The 23,512-nt window shown below is 45.0% G+C and overlaps 2 protein-coding genes across 6 annotated transcripts in view; one reads left to right on the top strand and one right to left on the bottom strand.

The window, feature by feature from the left end:
* Positions 1-316: 316 nt before the first annotated feature.
* On the bottom strand, positions 317-5,235 carry NR1I3 (nuclear receptor subfamily 1 group I member 3). Of its 3 annotated transcripts, none has more exons than XM_061120281.1 (9): positions 5,162-5,235; positions 4,730-4,869; positions 4,030-4,160; positions 2,685-2,854; positions 2,116-2,255; positions 1,741-1,886; positions 1,529-1,645; positions 1,241-1,346; positions 317-456 (listed from the first exon to the last, which is right to left on the bottom strand). In XM_061120281.1, the coding sequence occupies exons 2-9, from the start codon at positions 4,834-4,836 to the stop codon at positions 327-329; spliced, it is 1,047 nt and encodes a 348-aa protein (XP_060976264.1). In that variant the 5' UTR covers positions 4,837-4,869; positions 5,162-5,235; the 3' UTR covers positions 317-326. The 3 variants fall into 3 exon arrangements, with proteins under 3 accessions (XP_060976264.1, XP_060976263.1, XP_060976265.1); XM_061120280.1 differs by lacking the exon at positions 5,162-5,235 and adding an exon at positions 5,019-5,156; XM_061120282.1 differs by lacking the exons at positions 4,730-4,869; positions 5,162-5,235 and adding an exon at positions 5,019-5,154.
* Positions 5,236-5,372: 137 nt separating this feature from the next.
* PCP4L1 (Purkinje cell protein 4 like 1) overlaps positions 5,373-23,512 on the top strand; it is a 37,303-nt gene continuing 19,163 nt past the window's right edge. Inside the window, exons 1-3 of one of the 3 annotated variants that reach the window (XR_009688981.1) lie at positions 5,373-5,536; positions 5,840-6,799; positions 9,604-11,058. Coding sequence is in view for 2 of the 3 variants with exons in the window: in XM_061120288.1 (XP_060976271.1) it covers positions 6,686-6,799 (114 nt within the window). In the remaining variant the exon portion in view is untranslated. Of the gene's footprint in view, positions 5,537-5,839; positions 6,800-9,603; positions 11,059-17,199; positions 17,426-23,512 lie in introns of those variants that run through there. The other 2 variants (XM_061120288.1, XM_061120290.1) reach the window with 2 other exon arrangements.

The following is a 23,512-nucleotide window of genomic DNA, read 5'->3' as shown; positions in this document are numbered from 1 at the left end:
CAGAGTTTCCCAAACTGGGAAAAGAAGGACTGAAGGGCTAAATCTTTGACCTCAGAAAGTGGGGCCCACCTATTCCCAGAAGGAGCTTCTTTACCTCTTAGCCCTGAGGCTTCCTCCTTCCCCATCTTCTGTGCTTCCAGAGAACAACTTTGTCCCCACAGCACCCCTCACTCTCCCTATTACTGCATGAAGAGGCAGTTACTGCTTTAATCTTTCTTTGCAACCAACGGGCTCCCTGTTTACTGTCTGCAGTCTCTGGCCCCAGGATTCTCCCCTTTCCAGTCCAACGTGTCCAGGTGGGGCTGGGGAAGCAGGTAGATTGGGCCTCAGCTGCAGATCTCCTGGAGCAGTGGCATCATGGTGGACAGTCCCTGGATGTTCTGGATTTGGTACCAAAATGCATCATGAATGCTTCGGAGATCAGCCAACAGGCCCAGCAGCTTCGCATATAGAAACCTTTGTGGTCACGAGGGAAAGAGGAGAGAAATAAGGCAGCTAAGAGTCTTGCCCTGAGGCCCTGACCCCCTGAATTGCCTCTCAGTGAAGCTAGGTCTGAACATCAAGTTCCAAAGGGGCCTCTATGTGACACTGATTTCTCTCACCATGCTGTTTTTCTTGAACCCAGAGCTCAGAGGGCCAAGTGAGAAGAAACCCCTGCCTTGGCCAGATCTTCAACTGTGTGGATCTGGCCTTGTAGAGCAGGTTCTAGAAGGTGGGTATGTTCTTTGGTATGATAACGCACCCCTCTTCTGATCAAACTGGCACATTCAGGAATAAGCAACACAGAAGTGGAGTGTGCCCCAGAGCCTGGTTAGCTCATGGACTGTGGAACCAGGGACTGGCTTTGACCATGAAACTGAATGACCATAACTTCAAGGGGAACGAAAAATTAAAGGAATTGGACCAATGGAGAGGAGGGGAAGGGCCGAGAGAGTGAACAAGACTCTTGATAAGGTTGCTTTAGTCTGGAGAGGTTGGCTTGGTGAGGTGATAGATGTCATCAATCTCAGGAATGCTATTACACAGAGCCTGTGAGCTACCACTTTGCATCTCTGCTGAATAAAAAGATCTGGAAAAAGTGAGATGAAACAGCAGTAGGAGCCATTTGAATACCGAACTCTGTGAAACGGGAGGGAAGGACTAGATCCCCAGGGGCCCTGGTGTTCCAAAGGAAAGGACAGTGAAAGTACTCATCCTGAGTTCAGTTCACCCAGCCTCCACATGCCCAATCCCACCATACCGGTCCCGGGGCCGCGGCTGCTGGCCTTGGATGTAGTTCTGCAGAGTCAGCGCCATCTCCTCTTGCAACTGGTCGATCTCCTCCTTGCAGGTTATTCCAGGCCGGTCTGTAAGATAGGGAGTGAGGAAGGATAAGATGGGAGGTTGTGGGTGGCTTGGAGAGCCAAGACTGGGATAGACCCACTCCACAGGTTTGGAGACTACAAGGCCTGGATGGATGGATTGAGGGAACTGGGAGTTTGGGCAGAGGTGGTAGAATGGAAGTTTCTGGGCTTTGGGGGATGCTCACCAGGAGAGAAGAGGGCCACTGCAGCCATGAGCACATACTCAGGCTCCCGGAGCTGTAGTCGGCGCAGTGTCCTATGGAAGCCAAAGATGAACTCCAAAAACTCTTCCTGGAACCCCGCTGTGGGAGATACTAGGCTTAGGAGCCTGCGGGTCACCTCGCCACATACCCTACCAAAGGGATGCATGCCCTCCACTGCCCGAGCACCATCTTACCTTGTGCTGCATCTTCTATGGTGTAGCGAAGAGGCCCACAGAGGAAGTTTTGTGTTTGGAGACAGAAAGTGGTGTTAAGTGCAATTTGACAGATCTCTATAGCTGCTCCCTTGAGAAGGGAGATCTGGTCCTCCATGGGCAAGGACCTGTAAGAAGCAGGAAACCTGCACTTTAGGCTGAACTTCAGAGAGGGAGAGGAACCCCCAGTTCTTATTGAGATGCTTAAAAGCCAAGCTGAGAATTCAAGATCTGGTACTTGAAAGGGCTGAGGGATGGGTTAGTTTGGTTAGTGACTTTTTTTTTTTTTTTAATGGAGTGGGATTATAATTTACTGGAGCAATTTCTTCCTGAAAGGCATGGGGAGGGGTCACATACCGAAAAAGGGGCAGATCCTTGGTGAACTTGATGATTTGCTGTACCATGAAAGTGTTGACATCTGCAAAATGCATGAGCAGGGGCAGTACGGGGACCAGGGTGGGCAAACGCTGGTGATGGATGAACAGCTGAGCTGGTGGCTGCAGAGATCAGAGCCTGAGTGAGAGGCCCCAGTGCTAGGGGTCTCTTCTAGGTATCTCTAGTTTTATCTGACGGCTCAAACGGTAAAGACTCTGACTGCAATATGGGAGACCCAGGTTTGATCCCTGTGTTGGGAAGATTCTCTGAAGGAGGAAATGGCAACCGACTCCAATATTCTTGCCTGGGAAATCCCATGGACAGAGAAGGCTGGCGGGCTACAGTCCATGGGGTCACAAAGAGTCAGACACGACTAAGTGACTAACCCAACAGCTTTATCTTGGAAGGATTCCAGGCTGAGAAGTCTGCCTCGGCTGGGGTTCTGGAGAAGTCCTGTCCTCTATCAGGGCATGGCACACAGTCCCCTCCCTCAGGCCAGCCTCCTTGGGCACCCTTTTTGTCATTTCATCTTGAATCCTATAAATGCTCACCCTGAACTGCACAAACTGGTCAAACATGGTGCCCACATGGCGAGCGTGGGCCCCCAGGAGTGTCCGGACTAGCTCTTTCTGCTCCTTACTCAGCTGCATCGACGCTTGCTGTGCCCGTCGCTGGGCCTGTCTTGCTCGCCGCAATGCCAGGGCTTCTGCCGATAGGATCACTGTGCCCGGGGAAGGGATGTGACAAAGCTATTGAGACCAGCAGAGAGCACATCTCTCTGCCAGCCCCTGGCTTGAGACCCTTGGACACTCTGCACAATGGATACAAGGAGGGAGGAGAGTTCCTGAGGTTTCCTTGGGCTGGACTGGAGTCCCAGAGGCTCCAGGTGGTGGGGGATTCCTGTACATTTTCTCCGACCCATGGGACACTGTGGCAGAAAACAATGCACTGTGGGAGGGAAAGGAAGGATGGACAATAAAGTGGGGAAAGTATTAGGAGATGTTTGGCTTCTGGGGGAATATTGAAGAGGGAGGGCTCGTGATACCAAAAATATCACCTTGTGTTGCAATAGCTTTACAATTTCAAAGCTTCTGAGGTTAGGTCTCAGTGAATGAAACAATCCCATGGGTAGAGAGGGCGGGTGTGATTTCCATGTTTTTCAGAAACACAGGCTGACATTCTAGTTACAGGTCCAAGGTCACAAAATACTGATGTGATATAGACTGGATTCAAGATTTTTTGACTTCTACAGTTTCTTTTCTACTGCTCCATGATGAAAAGTAATGTGATGTCACAGAGAAAATAAGGGTCTGGTGAATACTGACTCTCCAGTTTTCAGCTGAGTGTACTTAGGCAAGCTGATTTCTGTTAGTTTAAGTTTATTACAAGTTACATTGTCTTTTAGGGGCTGAACCTAATTACTTGGCACTGAGAAAAAAATTAAATCAATCATTGAATAGTTAGTAAGTCACAGGCACTATACCTGAGAGAGAGAGGAGAAAAAGCAAGGCATAAGAATACCTAGGAAAAGAGCATTCCAGGTAGAGGGAATGGCAAGTGCAAGTATAAGTTACATAAGTCCCCAGGAGAGGGTACTTTGGTATGTTTGAGAATGGCATTGACATCAGTGTGGCTGGGATGGATTGAGCAAGGGGAAGAGGAGGAAGTGAAATCTGAGAGGTGGTATGGCAGACATGGGTCTGTGAGACCATGGACCACAAGAGAGATGAGGAGCCCTTGGAGATCTTGAGCAGGGTAGAGACATTGTCTGACTAGTTTCAAAAAGCTTCCTCTGTCTTGCATGTGGAGAATAATGCTGTGGGAACACGGGCAAAGCATAGTTGGTGGGTGGGGGGGGACACAGTGGATTCTTGGGATGGTAGGGGGCCAACTCACTGTCCTTCTTCATGCCAGCATCCAAGCACTTCTGCAACCTGCAGGCTGGGCAGTGGCGCCTCTGGGCCTTGTTGACCTCACAGCTTCCAGCAAAGGGACACGTGAGGCTGGTGCTTTTGTTGACTGTTCTCCTGTGGAGACAGACGTTGTGAGGGTCAGGGATGGCAGCAAGCAGGTGGGTATGTGAGGGGCTACAATGATATGGTCCCAAAGAATCTATGGTAGGGATTCCCTGGTGGTCCGGTGGTTAGCACTCGGTGCTTTCACTGCCAAGGGCCTGGGTTCAATCCCTGGTTGGGGAACTAAAATCCTGAATCTAGGGTGACATGGGCTAATCTGAGCTGTGTCCAGAAGTCCCTAGGGGTAGGGAGGACACAATACATCTCAAGCATTGCCATGGGGCACACAGTCAGGAAAGTCTATACTTTCTATAGACTACGCTAGTCTGGTGCTTTGCAGGTAGTGAGTACACTTGGCTATGGGGCTGTGTCCAGAGGACTCACACTCTGCCTCCCTCTGTTCTTCTGCCACGTGTTTATACAGTGTGGAGGTTGCCAGTGGGTCACCTGCTAGCTACAGGGTGGTTGGGTTCCAAGAAGCAAGAGTGCTGTAGCCAGACAAGCCCTGGTGTGTGCCGAGGCTTAAAGGCTGCCTGGCAGGCAGTTTGGGAGGTTGGTTGTGTTGAGGAGGAGGTTCTCACCTGAAGAAACCCTTGCAGCCCTCACAAGTCAGGGCATGGAAGTGGTAGCCTGTAGCCCGGTCCCCACACACTGCGCAGTTCCTCGGCTCATCTTCCCCACTGGCCATGGCTTCAGGTATTGGGGTGGCTGTCACAGGCCCCTGAATTTGGGAGGGGTTAGCAGTCAGCTCTAGACCCCCCTTGACATTCGACCCCCCTTCTACAGAGCCTCTTCCCAAACCTCCCCTGGGCCTGACCCCCTGCACTGCACTTCATTGCTTGAATCTCTGCCCCCCGAAAGATCTCCTACCTGCTCCTCTTACACGGCATGTAACCTGCAGGCCACAGAATCTGGTGCTGGATTCTTCTCCCCAGACTCCCCCTCTGACCTGCTTTCCGCTTGATCTCAGGAGCTGCCAGTGTTTAGAGTTAGGGATTTATGGCCCTCAGTACCTGCAAAACAAGGAACTTCTGTTGTGTGTAGCCTCCTTTGTTCTCAGCGGTTACCTAGATGGGGCACAGACTCTGGACCCAGGGCAAAGACTTGGGTGGGAGGTTTTCCCAGCATGCCCGTGGTGCTGGCTGCTGGCACATGGGGAGGGACCCTGGCAGGAGGAGGGGACCTCGTGACTCATTAGAAACTGCTCCTTATCAGATCCATAGTGACTCCCTACTGCCGAGTTTCCTGTTAGATCTGCAGCCTCCTCTGTGTATGGATTCTGGACAAGCTGAGAGGACGGAGGGAGAGAGAGAGACAACAAGATTTTTCACATGCGGTATGTCCACAGTAAAAGAACAGGCGTAACAATTGTACACTGTTGCTCTAAGGTAAGTTCTTCAAAAGAGACTGGGGCCTAATTAAGAGCTTATCTATAAAGAGCTGGAAGAGGCACCACTTCCGAAGCAGGGAGGGCTGAGAATTAAATCAGAGTGGCCCCTAGAATGTTAGAGGTATTTGGGATTGATGTGGGGACTCGTGCACCAGAGATGGCTTCATGGGAGTGTGCCCATGAAGTCACACAGGCTCTGTGCTCAGAGGGATCTTGGGTTTGTTTTAATGCTCTGCTATTTCTACTGGCTTGGAATTCTTAATGATGTTTGAAAAAGGGACTCTGCATTTTCATTTTTCAGTGGGCCCTGCAAATTATGTACCTGGTCCTGTATGGAGCCAAGATGGAGGACTTCTAAGTAATAAGTTTAAGAATCAGAAGTAGGAGCCTTCACCATGGTTGTCTACTGCTGCTGCTGCTGCTAAGTCGCTTCAGTCATGTCCGACTCTGTGCGACCCCACAGACGGCAGCCCACCAGGCTCCCCCGTCCCTGGTATTCTCCAGGCAAGAACACTGGATTGGGTTGCCTTTGCCTTCTCCAATGCATGAAAGTGAAAAGTCAAAGTGAAGTCACTCAGTCGTGTCCGACTCTTAGTGACCCCATGGACTGCAGTCTACCAGGCTCCTCCGTCCATGGGATTTGCCAGGCAAGAGTACTGGAGTGGGTTGCCATTGCCTTCTCTGATGGTTGTCTAGTGCTCCATAAATACTGAAGAATATTTTTGCAAGTATAAAAAGTGTGTGTGTGTTCAGATGGCCAAGAGGCACTTGAAAAGATGCTCAACATCATTAATTATTAGAGAAATGCAAATCAAAACTACAATGAGATATCACCTCATACCAGTCAGAATGGCCATCATCAAAAAGTTTACAAGCAATAAATGCTGGAGAGGGTGTGGAGAAAAGGGAACCCTCCTACACTGTTGGTAGGAATGTAAATTGGTGCAGTCACTATGGAGGACAGTATGGAGATTCCTTAAAAAACTAAAAATAGAGCTATGATATGACCCTGCAATCCCACTCTTTGGGCTTATGTCCAGAGAAAACTGTGGTTTGAAAGGATACGTGTACCCCAGTATTCATTGTAACGCTGTTTACAATAGCCAAGGGATGGAAGCAATCTAAATGTCCATTGACAGATGAATGGATGAAGAAGTTGTGGCACATATATACAATGGAATATTACTCACCCATTAAAAAGAATGAAATAATGCCATTTGCAGCAACATGGATGGACCTGGAGATTATCATACTGAGTAAAGTAAGTCAGACAAAGACAAATTCGTATGATATTGCCTATATGCAGAACCTAAAAAAATGATACAACTGAGCTTATTTACAAAACAGAAACAGACTCACAGACATAGAAAAATTTATGGTTACCAAAGGGGAAAGGGGGGTGGGAAATATAAATTCGGAGTTTGGGATTGACATACATACATGACTGTTTCTAAAATAGATAACCAATAAGGACCTACAGTGTAGCACAGAGAAATCTGCTCAATATTCTGTAGTAACATAAATAGGAAAAGAATTTGAAAAAGATGGATACATGTATAACTGAATCACTTTGCCGTACACCTGAAACTACAGTATTGTAAATCAACTACAGTTGCTGTTACTGTTTCATTGCTAAGCCATGCCTGACGTTTTGCAACCCCATGGAGTGTAACCCACCAGACTCCACTGTCCATGGGATTTCCCAGGCAAGAGTACTGGAGTGGGTTGCCATTTCCTTCTCCAGAGGATCTTCTTGACACAGGGATCTAATGTCTCCTGCATTGGCAGGAGGGTTCTTTACCACTGAACCACCAGGGAAACCCGAATCAACCACAGTTGATTAAAATAGAAATAGAAAATTAAAAAGTGAGAATTCTGAAAAGAAAAAGTGTGTATGTGTGTATACAACACTCTCTCTCAAATTTATGAATGGAAAAAAATAATATCAAAAGCTATTTGGATGTGTTGGGGATGGGTACTATGTTGGATAAATCTATGCTGGATAAATCTGATCGTGCAAACACTGCAGTCAGGTACAAATCTCAATCTTTTCACCTTGAAAGTTCTTTCTCAGTGCGCATCTCCATGGGTATTTGTTGTTCCTGCACTTATATAGTCTTCTCCCACTAGAATACAGCATTTTTTCTTTTTGTCATATTGTTCGTTTCTTCAGTTAAGGACTAAATTATAACTAATGTTGCTCTGACAATGAGTTAAAAACCAAATTCAGCCTAGAGCCATAAAAATACACTTAGAGACAGAGAGAAGAGCCTGGGTTAGAAAGAGCTTCGTTTAGGTCCTCTTCATCTCAAGTAGGTACAACATCCAACTATGTTTAACTACTGCATTGTGAAGTAAGCCGAGTTCCAGAGAGCACAGACTTGGATCCGGTCCTTGCATATTTATGTGTGTGCATCTGTTGTTATCTTTGCTTGAGTGGGACTCTTGTGAGAATTTACCCTCACTCATTCAATCAACAAATACTGAGAACCTCCTATATATTAGACACTAGGGATAAAAAAGATAAATAAAAGCCCAAGGGAAAAAAAGATGAATAAGATGCTCTCCTGCCCTTGTGGAGTTTAAACGTGCAGAGTGGGGAGACAGACCTTTAAGTAGATATAAGGAAATATAACCAGAGACTTCCCTGGCAGTCCAGTGGTTAAGACTCTATGCTTTCAATTCAGGGGGTGCAGGTCTGATCCCTGGCTGGGGAACTAAGATCCCACTGGGTGGTGAGGCAAAAAAAAAAAAAAAACACACAAAAAGAAATATAATCAAATCACTGATGATGCTATGCACAGAGCTTTATGGGACCACAGAAGAGGGACATTTAATCCTGCTTTGGCAAAGAGGTGTTGAGGAGGAGGCAGGAAAGGCTTTCTGAAGGAATGACAACTGAGTTGATTTTTAAAGGATAATGAGGAGTTAGCCAGATAAAAAATAAAAGGTAGTTCAGGTAGAGGGTGCAACCTGAGAAGTTGGAAAAGCCAGATACAATAAAGCAGATATGGTAGGACCACAAACAGGCTTTTCTTGCTGGAGCATAACATTTCAGGCTGGGATGGGAAGAGAGAAGTCTAGAGAGATGGGATATGAGGTTGGGATGTAGGCAGTGCTGGTTCATGGGAGACCTTGTGTGCTGGAGATAGCAGCTTAAGTCCATCAGGAAGCTTTTAAAGGGTAAAATGGAGAATGACATGGTCAGATCTGTTGTAGATATCTAAGTATTGACTGTTTGGAAGATGGATCCGGGTGTTGGGGGCAGGACTGGAGGCAAAGAAACCAGTTGGAACTCTTGCCATAAAGTAGATGCAGGGTTAATAAGCCTGATCTAGGATAGTGTGAGGATATAGGGGAGGAGAGGGTTTTGAAAAATACATGGGAGGTGAAGTACTTGGAACTTGGTGAAGAGAAAGAAAGAGGAAGAGGAGTTAAAGATGACTCCAGGTTCCTAGCATGGGTGATTGAGAGAACAGTGGTACCATCAACTGGGGTAGAGACTACGGAAGGAATATAGGGCCCTCCATACTTGGGCCCCTATCCACTTTGACAGTTGCCAGTTTCCCCTAGCATTAAGTTATTAGGTACCCACTCTGGTGAGGCACTATGGGGACGGAGGAAAGAGAAGGGTTCCTATTATCACAGAATTTACTGTCTGATTATGGAGACTGCATAAGTAAATGGAACTCCTAGCTCTTACAGGAAATATATAATCAAACTCTGACTTCTGTGGTAAAGATCATGTTTCTTTCATATTATAGGTATTGCTTCATTAGTTTGCTCTTATTATGAGCAGTGTACTGTGTAAGAATCCTTACTAATATTTATCCTGAAAGATAGGTAATATCATCCCTTTTAAGATGAGGAAACTGAGGCCAGAGAGTGTAAATAACTTATGCAAGGACTACTATACCCAATAGTTTATTAGATGACTTTACTTGGATGTCACATAGGCATCTCAAATTCAGTATGTCTAAAATGGAGCTTTATGATACCTAAAGCACAAGCAACATAATGAAAAAAAAAAAAACAAGTATTAATAGTACAATTTGTTCTTCCCAGGTGGCATTGGTGATAAAGAACCTGCTTGCCAATGCAGATGTAAGAGATGTAAAAGACTCAGGTTCGATCTCTGCTTTGGAAGATCCCCCGGAGTAGGAAAAGGCAGCCCACTCCAGTACCCTTGCCTGGAACATTCCCTGGACAGAGAAGCCTGGCGGGTCACAGTGAGTGGGTCGCAAAGTGTAGGACATGACTGACTGACTGTGTGCGCACGGCACAGCGTGTACATCAGACAAAAGAGCTTCTGCACAGAAGGAGCGATGAACAACAAAAGGACAAGGCCACTTAGGAATGGGAGAAAGTGTTTGCGAGCCACACATCTGCTAAAAGGTTACTATCCAAAATATCATGCAACTCAATAGCAAAACCCCCACACAATCCAATTTTAAAATGAGCAAAGGACCTGAATAGACAGTTTTCCAAAGGAGATATCCAAATGGCCAACAAGTACATGAAAAGGTGCTTAACATCATTAATTTTTATGGAAATGCAAATCAAAACCACAGTTGAGATGTCATCTCACATCTGCTAGAGTGACTATCATGAAAAGGCAAGAAATATAAAAATTATGAACTACTATGTTGTACACCTGAAACTTATATTGTTCATCAACTATACCTCAATAAAAAAAAAATTAAAAAAGACAAGAAATAACAATTGGTGGTAAGGATGTGGAGAAAAGGGAAACCTTGTGTACTGTTGGTGGGAATGTAAATTGGTGTAACCACTGTGGAAAAAGGATGGCAGTTCCTCAAAAAATTAAAAATAGAACTACCATGTGATCCAACAATTCCACATTTAGGGGCATATCTGAAGGGAAAAAAATCACAAAGAGATATCTCTATCTCCATGATCATTGCAGCCATATTTGTAATAGCCAAGACATGGAAACAACCTAACTGGCCATCAATAGATACATGGATTAAGGAGATGTAAGATATACATTATATACATATACAATATTATATATGTATCATGTTATATCCATTTAAGATACATTATATATTTAATTCAGTTATTTAAAAAAAGGAAATTCTACCATTTGTGACAACGTGGATGGACCTTGAGGGAATTATGCTAATAGAATAAGAAAAAGACAAATACTGTATGATCTCACTTATATGTGGAATCTAAAAAAACTCAAACTCATAGAAACAGAGATCAGATTTTCGGTTGGCAGAGGTAGGGGGAAAGGGTCTTTGGGTGATGCTGGTCAGAAGGCACAAATTCCTAGTTGTAACTTAAATTCTGAGGTTGTAATACACAATATGGTGACTATAGTTAACAAAACTATATTGTATATTTGAAGATAGCTAAGAGAGCAGATCTTAAAAGTTCTCGTTACAAGGAAAAAAATTATAATTACGTGATGAATCATTTTTCAATATGTACGTATCAAATCATTATGCTGTTCACCTTAAACTTATACAATGCTATATGTCAATTGTAGCTCAATAAAAATAGAAAAAATAAAACAAAATAGAAATCATTGTCAACTCCCCACAAACTAACATCTCCTATATAACCTAACTTGGTGACTATCCCAACATGCAAAAGTAGAGAGAGCATGGAGTTTGGAGTCATACAGACCTAAGTGCAAATTTTGACTCTGGTTCTTGCTTGTTGAATTTCTTTCTTTCTTTCTCTCTTTCTCTCTCTTTTTTTCCTTTTTGCTCCTTTCCTAACTATTTGATGTCACTGAGACCCAGCTCCATGAGAGTCAGATATTATCAGGCTGGGCCATTCCCAGACTGGGGAAGGGAGGCTCTTCCTAGATCAGTATTGATTAGGGAGGAGTTCAGGCCAGAGGAGAGATTCTCTGGCTGAGGGCTGCCCTTCACCTGGGGCAGAGGAATTGCCCTGAACCGTTTTTCTCCCCCCAACTGAGGAATGAACCCTCACCCTTGGAAGTGAAAGCATGGAGCCCTAACCACTGGACTCTCCAGGAATTCACTGGCCCTGAGCCTTCTTACTCTCGGAGGAGTTCACCTTGCGGTCCTTTGATGGAGCAGCTTTAGGAACACGCCTCTCTGAGTGTGCTCTTCTGTGTGCAGAATGCTCCCCCAGTTCCAGGGTCTCTCCCTTTGGGCAAACTGAGACCCGGAGGTGCTGCAAGATGCCCGTGGCATCCACAGTGGACAGGTTTTCAGGGTTAACTCATGTCCTTGCCCTCTTCCATCATGCTTGTCCCAGCCCAGGTCTGAAAAACATCTGTGTTGGTTGTAGCCTGGTAAGTTAAACTCTCTGAACTTCATTTTTCTTATTTGGGAAAAGGGGTTAGTGATACCCACTAGCTGAGTTTGTTGTGAAGACTAAATAAATTAATATATGTAAACATCCTTACACAGTGCTTGAATCGTGGAAGGAAGTGAATACATATCCAGTCTTCCGCCCTCTTCATTTCCTTCCTCTCCACTGCCATCCTCTCCATGATATTGAGCCGGAAGCCAAGGAGTCACCCAGCCCCTTTTCTCTCCCTCCTTAAAAATGATCAGATGCCTGCCCTGTCATTCCTGTCTCCTGGCCTCTACATGCCCTCTACCTCTTAGCTGAATTCAGGCCCTCATCATTTTCTACTTATCAGTGCAAGTAGTGGAATTTAATTATTAAATGATTCTGTCTATGACCAGCTTCATCTCTTTCCAACCCATCCTCCATGCTGTTGCTATTTCTAAAATGCAAATTTGATCTTGTCTCTCTCCTACTTAAAATTCATTTGCTTCTCATCATCTTTGGGATAAAATCCAATCTCTTTAGCATGTCACACAAAGTCCTTTATGATCTGGCCCCTATTTATCACTCTGCCCTCATCTGTCCCAACCCATTTCCCTCTCCTGACCTAACGTCCGTACTTTCGCTCTAGATGTACTAAAGCGTTTAGCTCCCTGAGCAAGCTATGCTCACACACCTCTGAATATCTGCCCTCGTTATTCTGTCTGGTTGGAATTGCCAAACACACCCCACTTCCACACCGCCCCCAACACCGCCCCGGGTCCTCCTGATCTTTTTTGCCCTCTGGGTCTGAGCTCAGTGGATCACCTCTGAGAGCCTGTGGGTTAGAGCTACACATCTGCACACACATTTGTCATGGCACTTATCACATCACAGAGCAATTGTCTCTTTCTGACTCTGTCAATCAATTGTGAGTTGTTGAAGTCCAGAGGTACATCTTTCATTTTTGGATCCTTAGGGTCTTGTATACTCCAAGCACAAATAAAAAAGTTTATGGAGTGAATAAATGAGCTAGGATATGAATTGAGGTCTGATTCCAAACTCATGCTCATTCTATGTGGTATCATATTATTATTTGTGAATGCATTCATTCATGAAGCAAATACTTAATGGGTTTCTATTTTTTCAGGCATTTTCTAGTAACGTATGTTACATGTCTTCTGGGTACATTCCTGTTTCCCTCTTAGCTGCTGTCTCTCACAGCTGATTATCCTTTGCTGTTCTGAGTTTCTAACAGGATACTCATGAGTCTTTTCGTCTGATTCCCGACTCCTTTCTGACTTCTGAACCATTGCTGCCTGCTGTTCGTACCTGCCTTGTTTGCAGTTAACATGTGGTCAACCTCACTCAGGTGGCCGCTGAGTTAAATTTCCAGCCTGGGCCTGCTTTATCCTTTTTGGCCTCCCAGGTTTTGGCACAAAAACTTCTTTGAACAAGAGGGATTCAGGATACCTCCTTTCCTTTATACTGGTAATCTATTTTTGATCTTTTTTCTCTAAATTCATCAAAGATCTGTGACCTGTTGACTTCAGTGGGCTTTCTCATATGTTTCTCCCAATTAAGCTCCCTATTGCTTTTGACTCCTTGACAATTAAATTATCTTCTTTGAAATGCCTTTTCTCTCTAGCCTCTATGATATTATGCATTCCTAATTCTCCACCTACACTTCTAATAGCTCTTTTTTCTTTCTCCTCTATTGGATTCGCGTTTTTCCTAAGGCAACTGGTTATGGAAAACTGAGGTGTTTTTTTTTCCTAAGACTCAATTCAAACCTTCCCACCTTTCTTCTTCTATGTGCTTCCCTAGTAGTGCATCTAGTCACAAGGCTCTGGTAAAATGTGAAAATAGCTCACATTTTAACATCATGGTTTGCAGAGTACCTTTACATATCTGATTTCACTTATCCTTATTCTAGTATGTGAATGTCTCCACAAATACACTCCAGTTCTATCCACAGGGTCTTGCTATTCTTAGTAGTTCCTTCTGATGCTTGTTCAGATTATTATTCTCATTCTATTCCTTTCTCTGGACTCTCAGCACACTCACCCAGATTTCCACCACAGCACCCATAATAATATTGCACCTTTGAGTTCACATGACCATCTCTCCCCTTCTAGGCTGTCAGTGCTTCATCCCTTGGGTCTTCTTTTCCCAACACCGAGCATATGTTCTGGCCATAATGTGTGTTTAACAGCCAATGAATAATTGAATAAATTCTCATGTTCTGGTCTTGAATTCCAAGAGTCACTTTGAATCCTCTCCTAAATCTTGTTATTGATTCCTTATGCCTTATGTTTCTTGATGTTGTCCCTTTTCTTCTGTTATTTTTCCTAGTCACCCAGACTTTTGCAGTTTGAAAAACTACGGCATCTCCATTTTGTCTCCCTGCTCTTGGTCTTCCTCTTGTTGAATCAGTCCTATGTTTACCTTGCAAGAATAATCCAAAGGGACTTCCGTGGTGGTCCAGTGGCTAAGTGCTTTCAGTGCAGAGGGCTGGGATTTGATCCCTGGTCCGAGAACTAGATCCCATATGCTGCAACTAAGAGTTTGCAGGCTGCAACTAGAGATCCTGCATGCCACAGCTAAGACCTGGTGCAACCAAATAAATGTTTTTTAAAAAGAATAATCTAAAAGTGCCATTTGTGTGAGGATCAGGTTTAAATTCCTTATTCTGATATTCAAGACCGTCACACATCTCCTGAAACTTCCCCGTCATATACCTCAGTCTTCTTTCATGATTATTTTTCTTGTTACCACCCAGATGCCAGATCCACACCTTTTCCTCCTTCCGCCTTCCTTCTCCCATTTGTCTAAATTTTACCCTTCCTTTATCCAACACAAATCCTATTTTCTCCAGAAATCTTTTGAGTCTTTCAGTCCTAGACAATGTCATTCTTCTTAGACCTATTACTATTTACTTCTATACAACTTACTGTTGTGGCATACTTGAGCATTTAATCATCTATGGTAGGGATCATATCCCATTTAATCATCTATAGTGCTTCCCTGGTAGCTCAGATGGTAAAGAATCTGCCTGCAATGCGGGAGACTCGGGTTCTATCCCTGGGTTGGGAAGATCCCCTGGAGGAGGAAATGGCAACCCGCTGCAGTATTCTTGCTGGAGAATTCCATGGACAAAGGAGCCTGGCAGGCTATAGTCCAGAGGGTCGCAAAGAGTCAGACATGACTGACGTGACTTGACACAGCATGGCACATGGTAGGTATCAGCAATTTATGACCCGTAAGCCAAATCTGGCATACCGCCTGTTTTCGCAGAGTCTGTGAGCTAAGAATGGTTTTTACATTAAAAATGTAAAAGAAGAAAAAGAGTATTTCACTCATAGCACATGAAAATTATATGAAATTCACACATTAGTGTCCACAAATAAAGTTTTATGATAATATAGTCACTTCTATTTTGTTTATATATTGTCTATGACTTCTCTCAAGTTATAATGGGAGACTTGAGTAGTTTGACTATAGGTCCGGCAAAGCCTAAATTATTTACTTTCTGGCTGTTACAGAAAAAGCTTGTTAATCTATGATCTAGGATTTTGAAGTCTCTGTATAATCCTTGCATCGTTATTCAAAAACTTTGGAGAGGTCTGCTTCATTAAAGACAGTCTCTTCAAGGCTAATTATCCATTTGTTAGAAAGGTAGCAGAAGCCAGAGAGTAGGCTGCATAGAGCAGGAGCTAGCCTACTTAGAATTTAGTGACTTAGGCAACTAGATTCCCATTGGAAAGTGAAGGTCAGAGGATCCCAGGTGTAGGGGAAAAGATATGATCTTTCTCCTATTTTCTCTGTTTCTGAAGTGGCAGAGAAAATGTACACACACAGAGGGTCTAGCTAGTGAAAGGGTATTTGAGGTCTTATCTGAGTATAGTTGTTGAGAATGGATCAGTGGTTGCTGACTTAGAGAAGCTCAGCTGTTAATGACTCATGTTAATGACTGCCAGTTATTGCAGGCCATGAAAGAAACTACCAAAAGGATGTAACAATGTATGGCAAAAACCATTACAATATTGTAAGGTAATTAGCCTCCAACTAAAATAAATAAATTTAAAAAAAAAAGGATGTAACAGCTAAAGCTGAAAGTGTTTGGCTTTGGCCGACTGAAGCTTCAAGAGGGCTAAGAAGTTTTACAATGTCTAGAAGTATCATGGGCAAGAGCATTTAAAGGATTTCTTTAAAGTAGAAACCAAAGCTAGGTATTTAGGTATAGTAGTTGAAGTTATCAGAAAGTTCATGACTTTTACCTAGGTGTTCTATTTCTTTTCATCTTATGCTCATCATATTTTCCCTTAAAACTTACACAACATAGTGACTATTTAGTAAAGTTCCATCTTACTGAAAAATAATCTGTATAGATTGGGCTCTGGGCTTCATCTTTCACATCTGCTCCCTACACCTGGGCAGAGTCCACTTGCTAGTTTTGGTGCTCAAACATGTACCACCAAATGGGTTGTTACCTGAATTGCAGGAAGAAAAAATTTAGACTTTAAGAGATAGGACTTGCATATTGAGTGAAATCTATTTTAATGGCAACAAAAGGTGTTAGGTCATAAGAAGTCTCTCCTTTTTTTTAATTTTAAATTTTAATTTTTATTTATAGTTTCTCCACCATAGTGGAGCACAGTGGAGGATGCACTGACAGATTGAGATTGAATGAGTAAACAGTTGTAAATTAACTTTTGGAGGCTCACTACCTACTCAAGTGGACCCTAGGGGACCATCATTTTGCTGGAGAGGGTTTTTTTGCATTACGTGGGAGGTAGGATTGATGAATCTGAAAATGTCTTTCAACTCCTAAGAATAAAATCTTCCGAATCAGGCACTTAAAACTTTCCCTGTTCTTTGCTACAGAACACTGTCCCCTTTCATCTCTCTCTCTTCCTCTCTCTGTCCCTCTCCTTCCCTTCCTCCTTTCCACTCTTCTCTTATTCAGACTGCCATCCTATAACTAAATCTTAATTTGCAACATCTCTTCCCTTTACCCTTTGATTCACTGCTGCCTGCTTCACATGTACCCTCTTGATTTCCTTCCAGCTCTTCTTTCTTCACTTTCTCAAACTCACACACCCCTTCCTTCCCTCTCTCTCCTTCCTTCCTTCCTATACTATTCCTTCCTTCTTTGCTCCCCCTACTTCATTTTCCATCCGCTCATCCCCCGACGGTCTCCCCCTCCTTCCCGCTCTCTGTCTTACCCTAGTTTGGAAATGCAGCAGACCTCTGAGACTACCATCATTGGTTACGAGGGGCTGTCACTCTGAGGCAGGAAGAGCGCCTATTGGTCGGCTTGGAGGCGGGTTTGGCGCTGACTATAAAAGGTGGGGCCAGCGGAGGTTAACCGCGCGGCTCTGACAGGACAGGGTCGGAAGGGGACTCCCGGCGCGGATCTGAGCGCTTGGAGCTGGGGTGCGGGTACTAGAACAACGGCTCTCTGCACCGACTCTCCCCGCCTCACCAGCGGGGACCCTGCCTCAGAGCCCGGCAACTCGCTGCCGTCGCCCGTGCAACCCGAGGGCCCTTTGTCTCCCCTGCACGTGCCGCGCCCCGCGCGCCCCGTCTGGTCGCTGAGATGAGCGAGGTGAGCGGCGCTGCCCGACTCCCCGCTGCGGGCTAGGGCTGCGGCGCGGGGAGGCCGCGGCTCGCGTGTCCCAGGGCGGCTCGGGAGGGTGCTGTAGTCCGCATCCGCGGAGAATCCTCCCGGGGCGCCCACCTGCTTCTCCGGAAAAGCGCCCGTATCCAGGCGCTGGGAGCGATTGGAAAAGGGAGGCTTTAAGTTTCCCGACTGTGGGTGGCGATTTAGGGGGGCTGGAATCGAATGTAGAATGGAGGGAGGCTGAGGTCTCCGGTTATAAATCTTACCCTCAGGATGCGGCTCTCTGCATCTGTTTTACTGCTCCGAGGTTACTCGGGCTTCCCTTCACTCTCCTGACTTCTGAGAAAAACGTTCACTTCTGTCCTCCTAGGGCTGTATTGCTTTTACACTCCTTTCGTAGCATTCAGCCGAGAACTCCAGCCTTCGCCCCCTAAGGTGGCCACTTTGCCCCTTTTAGGAAGGTGACATCCCACCCTCCATTCATTCAATCAAGAGCCAACTGTTGGAGGGACCATTTCTGTCATTCAGAAGCCTTGTAGAAGGGGCCTGTCCGGCTCCTGGGGAGATGTCCCCTTCAAGAATAGACCTCCCTCTGCAGTGCTTGTTGCATCCTGAGGGTCCGTGGTCATCTGAGCCAGACCCAGTCCATTAACTGTGATTTCCTCTATTCAGAGAACACTGTCCACCTGTGAGGGTCAAAACAGAAACTGGGAAAGACCTGTCCCATTGTTTGACTGCATTTGCAGGCATCCAGAGACAAGGATCTTCCTTTCTAAGTGAAGTCAGTATGGGCAGTGACATCACAGGCTTGGTTTTGGCAACCCCTTTCCTAATACCCAGGATCCTGCGTTAAATCCAACTTCTCATCTATATGCCAGATCCCAGCTCTGCTACTTACTATATGGCCTTAGGCAAGTTTACTAAACCTTTCTCTGCTTCAGTGTTTTATCTGCAAAATGGGGGTAATACTGGTTGTTCTAATGTTCTTAGTACCCGGCACAGAGTAGGCACTCAATCTGTGTTAGCTATTCTCTCTCTCTCTCTTTTAAAAATTTTAACTTAAAAGCATTTTTTTAAGAGTGTTTCAGAAAAGCTAGCTTGAGAATTCTCAAGAATACAGATCAATGAAGGGGCAGGACGCTGGAGCCGGGTTCTCAGTTTAGATCTTCACCTTTAGCAAGAGCTCTGCTGGCTACCAAAAGCTGTTACCCAGGGAGCCAATTAGGGCCAACTACTATGTTTTGGTTGCCATGTCCACTAAATTCATCCTGGAAAATTCAGCTAGTCTGGGGGCTGCAGATGAACTAAAGTGGTTTCCTGTCCCTCATATAGTTGTCACTGTGATTACAGCAGCCTTTCAGAAAGAAAAGAAAAAAAAAAAAAAAAAAGATTCAATCTTCTTTCCTTTTGCTTTTCCAGCTCTAATATGAGAGGGAGAGGTTTTCTGTTTCTTCTTTTCACTGAGGTCTAGAGTTCAATGCCCCCTCCAGTGTTTCTAAATCTGAAAGTTGCAATTCAAGCCGTCCCCTGGGGGTTTGTGATCTGAGGGCTATGCCAACACGAAGATGTATGGTTAGTCTGTGCTTTTAAGGGGAAGTGCACAGCCTTTCTGTAGAATATGCTACAGGGGCTGGGATTTAGAGTGGTATTTGGTGGAGTGACAAAACTGTCATAAAGCAGTGTCAAAAAAAACAATTTGGTGTTTGAGGGGAATGTCAAGTCTTGACTTAGCAGCTGTACTTGGCTAGCCTCAATCAGGAACTCAGGTAGAATGGTGAGAGTAGGATCCTTGAATGGGAAGTAACCATCACTTGTCTGCAGGGCTGCCCAGACTTCCAGGCTGTCAGAGTGATCTGGCTCTAACTAGCAATTTAGCTGTCAAAGTTGCCCCCTAATACGGAGCTGAGCCCGACTTCAGGGATGAGTATTTATTAAATCCAGAAGCAGCTACCTGGGCTTTCACAGATCCCCAAAGGGCCTTGAATTCCCTCGAGGCCCAGACCCAGCCTGTTTTCTTCCTCCTGTAAAAGTTATGATGAAAAGCGGAAGTGTTGCCCAGAGCTCTGCGGCTCCAGGGAGACTCCGAGCTCCCCTGCTTCTCTCAGCCCAGCCCCAGGGGTCTCCTATTTCAGGCTGAGTTTTAGCCAGGAAAGCCCTGTGCTCTCGGAATCTTATGTAAGCTTCACCTCCTCCACCTGCTTCTTTTCTTGTTTCAGAGAAACTGCATGCAATGAGAGGATTTGGGATCTCTTTAAAAGATTCCCATTTCAAATGAAGAGCAAAAGTTGGGCGGGGGGTGGTGGTGGTCTCCAGACCTAGAGGACAAGTGTAGGGTCCTGGTGACACTGCTGGGGAGGGTCTCTGGTCACACTTGGCCTTCCTATCTCTTTGCTGTCACTCGGTACTGCAGCAGAGCTTTTCCCTGTGAGTGTGTGTGCTCATGCGCAGGGGAGCCGCAGGCTCATCTCCAGCTTGTCTGCATTCACAGCTGCAGGCAGGACTTGATTGCTGTCAATCAGTCCGTCTCTTATAGTTTAATAACTTTTTGCCAGTTTCGGTGAAGAATGGGAATGGGAGATGCATCCAGTCCCTGAGGGCTCTTTCCTATAATCCCTTCTCAAATGGTATGAAGTCGCTCAGTTGTGTCCAACTCTTTGCGACCCCATGGACTGCAGCCTCCCAGGCTCCTCCATCCATGGGATTTTCCAGGCAAGAATACTGGAGTGGGTTGCCATTTCCTTCTCCAGGAGATCTTCCTGACCCAGGGATTGAACCCAGGTCTCCCGCACTGTAGGCAGATGCTTTACCGTCTGAGCCACCAGGGAAGCTTAAAGCGCATTTGCAAGTTTTTCTGTGATCCTGTTGCACTTCTCAAGTGTAAGAAAGCCCAGCTGGAGGAATCCCTTGGCCCAGCAGTCATTCTGTTGAAACAAAGGTTATGGAGGTCTGCTAACTAGTCCCATGGTGTCTGCCCCATAGTGTCTGTCCCCAGGCTGGCAGGGGATGGAGCAAGGGACAGATCAGTTAGAAACCTCACTAGAACCAGTACTCCCTCCTTTATTATTCTGCTCGCTGTCTTCCTAGGTAATAGGAATGGAACATGGTAAAGAATCTGCCTGCAGTTCAGGAGACCTGGGTTCAATCCCTGAGTTAGGAAGATCCCTGGAGGGGCAAATGGCAACTCGCTTCAGTATTCTTGCCTGGAAAATCCCATGGAGAGAGGAACCTGGTGGGCTAAAGTCCATGAGGTCACAAAGAGTCAGACATGACTGAGTGACTAACATGTCATACTTTGGGGATCACATTTTTCTACCTGTGCATATCTGTCTGAGTCTACAAGCCTTCCCCACAATGGAAGTTTGGTCAGAGTGACATCATTCTGTTATATCTTCTGTGAACCAGTTGTTAGGGAACCTGGTAGGGACTTGGGGGAAATCCAAGTTTCTCTCTCTTTCTCATAGTATTTAATTATGATGATAATTATATTGGATATATAAAATAGAAAAGCTTGATATTGGAAAGCTTTCTACCTCTAGAAATATCTGTCTTCTAAAGTAAGAGAAACCATAACTTGGTTCTAGACTTTGCTCATCTCTTTCTTAGTTATCCATCCAGGTTGTTGACTTTGGCTGCTTGAACAGGAAACTCTCTGGTTGGTCCAAGTGGACGACTTTGCCATCCTGTAACCCAGGAATATAGATGACTCTTTTTCCTAAGTTGCAGCTGTGATCAGTTACACTTTAAGAGTATCAAGTCTCTATAGGGTCAGGCATCCATAAGTAATGTGGCTGAAGTCCAAATATGCAAACCTGCTGTCTTTCATATCTGTCTTTGGAGGGTCTTAACCCTGAAAAGTGATGGGTATAGGCTTGCAGAGGCAGTGGAGGAAGAAGGATTAGGTTAACAACTGTCTTTTCAACGTTGTGATTCTATAAATGCCTCCTCCTGTTTTCTTTCTGTTTTTCTGTAGTTCCGAATTGTCTTTCATGAGTCCATGTTATCATGGGAAAAAATAAGCTTAGTTTTGCAAAAATATTTCTAGAAGAAATACAGGTAATATTTTTCATCAAGAAAATCTCAATATATCAAAACACTTTAGTGATATAATTTCAGATTCATTAAGGAGCCCTAAAAGTCATCTGGTCCAATCTTCTCATTTTGCAGATAAGGAAACTGAGGCCCAAACCTCAGTATTAGAGTCAACAGTGGGCCACAGACGACTGCCTTCTTATCCCCAAAGAACTTTCCCTTAGACTCTTAGTGTGTGACCCCAGTGATAGAATGATGTAAAATCTGCATGCAACTTTGAAGGACAATATTACAAATACTTTAATTAGATTTAATAAATCTGATAGAGAGAAAGGAGAGACCAACATAGGAATGAAAGCACTATTCTTCCTTGAGATGCCTAGTCACCTTAAAAATGGGTGCAATGAATGTGCTGAAGTGGAGTAGGTCAGTTAATAGGAATCAAGGGAAGGGGAAGCCTGGAGGCCCTCTTTTCATGCATTTTTAGCTTCTGGTGTCCATCATTGATTTCCTTAAGTGTAGAGCATCAAGGATCAGAAGGAGAGGTTTTCTTTCAGAGAAGAAAGGAATGACCAATTCTGTTAACTCTAACGTATTTGACTTGGAGGACCCAGTACTGAAAAGTGGGTATTTAAGTAAAATTGCTATACTTGATGATCAAGCCGATGCTAAACAGTCCTCCTTTATTTGGTCACTCGACTTCCAAAGAAAGTATAATGGCTTCCGGAGGAGAAATCTAGAAGAGGGAAAGAGGAATGTATTAGGCTGGCAAAGTAAGTGATCAATACTAAGTGCATAATTTTCTAAATCCATACTCCAAACCCGCTGCTCAAAATGGCTTGACTTGCCCAGAATTATTTTACCTGCAAGAGTAAGCCAAGCCAGAAGCAGATCCAAAACCACTTTCTCTAAGAAATCTGCATCTCTGCAGGTGCCTGGACCTGATCACGTTCTCCTCCTTGAAGCCTGACAACTGCTTAATTCCAGGCTGACACCAGAAGGCAGGCCCACCTAGGTTTCCCAACCCCCCATCCAGGAAAAAGAGGTGCCATTTACTGTTCTGTTGTCCTTGGCGCTGCCTCCCTCCCACACAAAGCCCTCCAGCTGTGTGTTTGCTTTGTAGGCTGTGGTGGGATTAATACGTTTATTTTGGGACATTAACGCCATGGGTGGGATGCACATTGAAGATTATAGTAATAAATGAAGCTTTGGCACTACTCTCTCTCCCCCACCCCTACCCTCAGTATGGGGTGAAGGCACAGTTCCAAGCTGTGTGCAAAGCACCACAAATAACACTCATTAAATTGTGGCAGTCCATGCTGGGGGGAAACGGGCCGGGGCCTTTGACTCACTGCATACCATGAGCTGGCATAAACGAGGAATTTTGCCTGACTCCGGTGGGGGGTACTGCTATTCCAGGAAACAGAGGTGGGGTGGCTGAATCGGGAAGGACAAACCAGGGGGCTTGGGAGCTTGGACTGCTTAGATTCTATTCCTGTCTTAGGAGGCACCCGAGCTATAAGGTATTTGAGTTATATGCCTTATGTTAGAAAAAGAAGGTGTGTATGTAGAACTGGGAGTAAGGATTCGTAGTTCTTTTTCTGTTATAATCTTGAGGGTGACCTTGAGAAAGTCTTTCTGAAGCTGTTTGAGGACTGCAGCTGGTTGCTACACTGAAAGAATTGAAACAGTTCCAACCCTGCTCCAAAAACAGCAGTCTGGGGTCTTTCAAGGGCACCAGGGGATCCCAAAGGCCTTTCTAAGGATCTTTAGCAGTGAACTTCATTTAACATTGTCGGGGGAGGGGGGGGGGGACATGTCAGCAGGGATAGAAGGGTCTCTGGGGGGCTTAAGCCTCTTTGTCACAACTTGAAAGCAGATGCACTAACCCTGTCTCTCTTCCCTTTCTGTGCCTCTAAAGCAAACAGGGAGCTTACACAGCCTAGGATTTATGTCAATACTCAGGCAAGAAAGAGGTGTCTGGGATTCATATCTGGGATTTTTAGGATTCAGCCCCTTTTTAGATTTCCCTGCCCTGGACTA

This window comes from Dama dama, chromosome 20 (genome assembly GCF_033118175.1).
Source record: "Dama dama isolate Ldn47 chromosome 20, ASM3311817v1, whole genome shotgun sequence".
In the NCBI taxonomy this organism is placed as follows: Eukaryota; Metazoa; Chordata; class Mammalia; order Artiodactyla; family Cervidae; genus Dama; species Dama dama.
This window is presented reverse-complemented; position numbering and strand designations above follow the sequence as displayed.

What these genes read in the sequence shown, in the direction of transcription:
- NR1I3 (XM_061120281.1), bottom strand. Translation starts at nt 4,836, where the DNA reads ATGGCCAGTGGGGAAGATGAGCCGAGGAACTGCGCAGTGTGTGGGGAC. An exon ending in ACCAGTTTGTGCAGTTCAGG is followed by an intron (nt 2,256 to 2,684) that starts GTGAGCATTTAT and finishes TGATCTCTGCAG; the next exon opens with CCACCAGCTCAGCTGTTCAT. An exon ending in CAGCCGCGGCCCCGGGACCG is followed by an intron (nt 457 to 1,240) that starts GTATGGTGGGAT and finishes GTGACCACAAAG; the next exon opens with GTTTCTATATGCGAAGCTGC.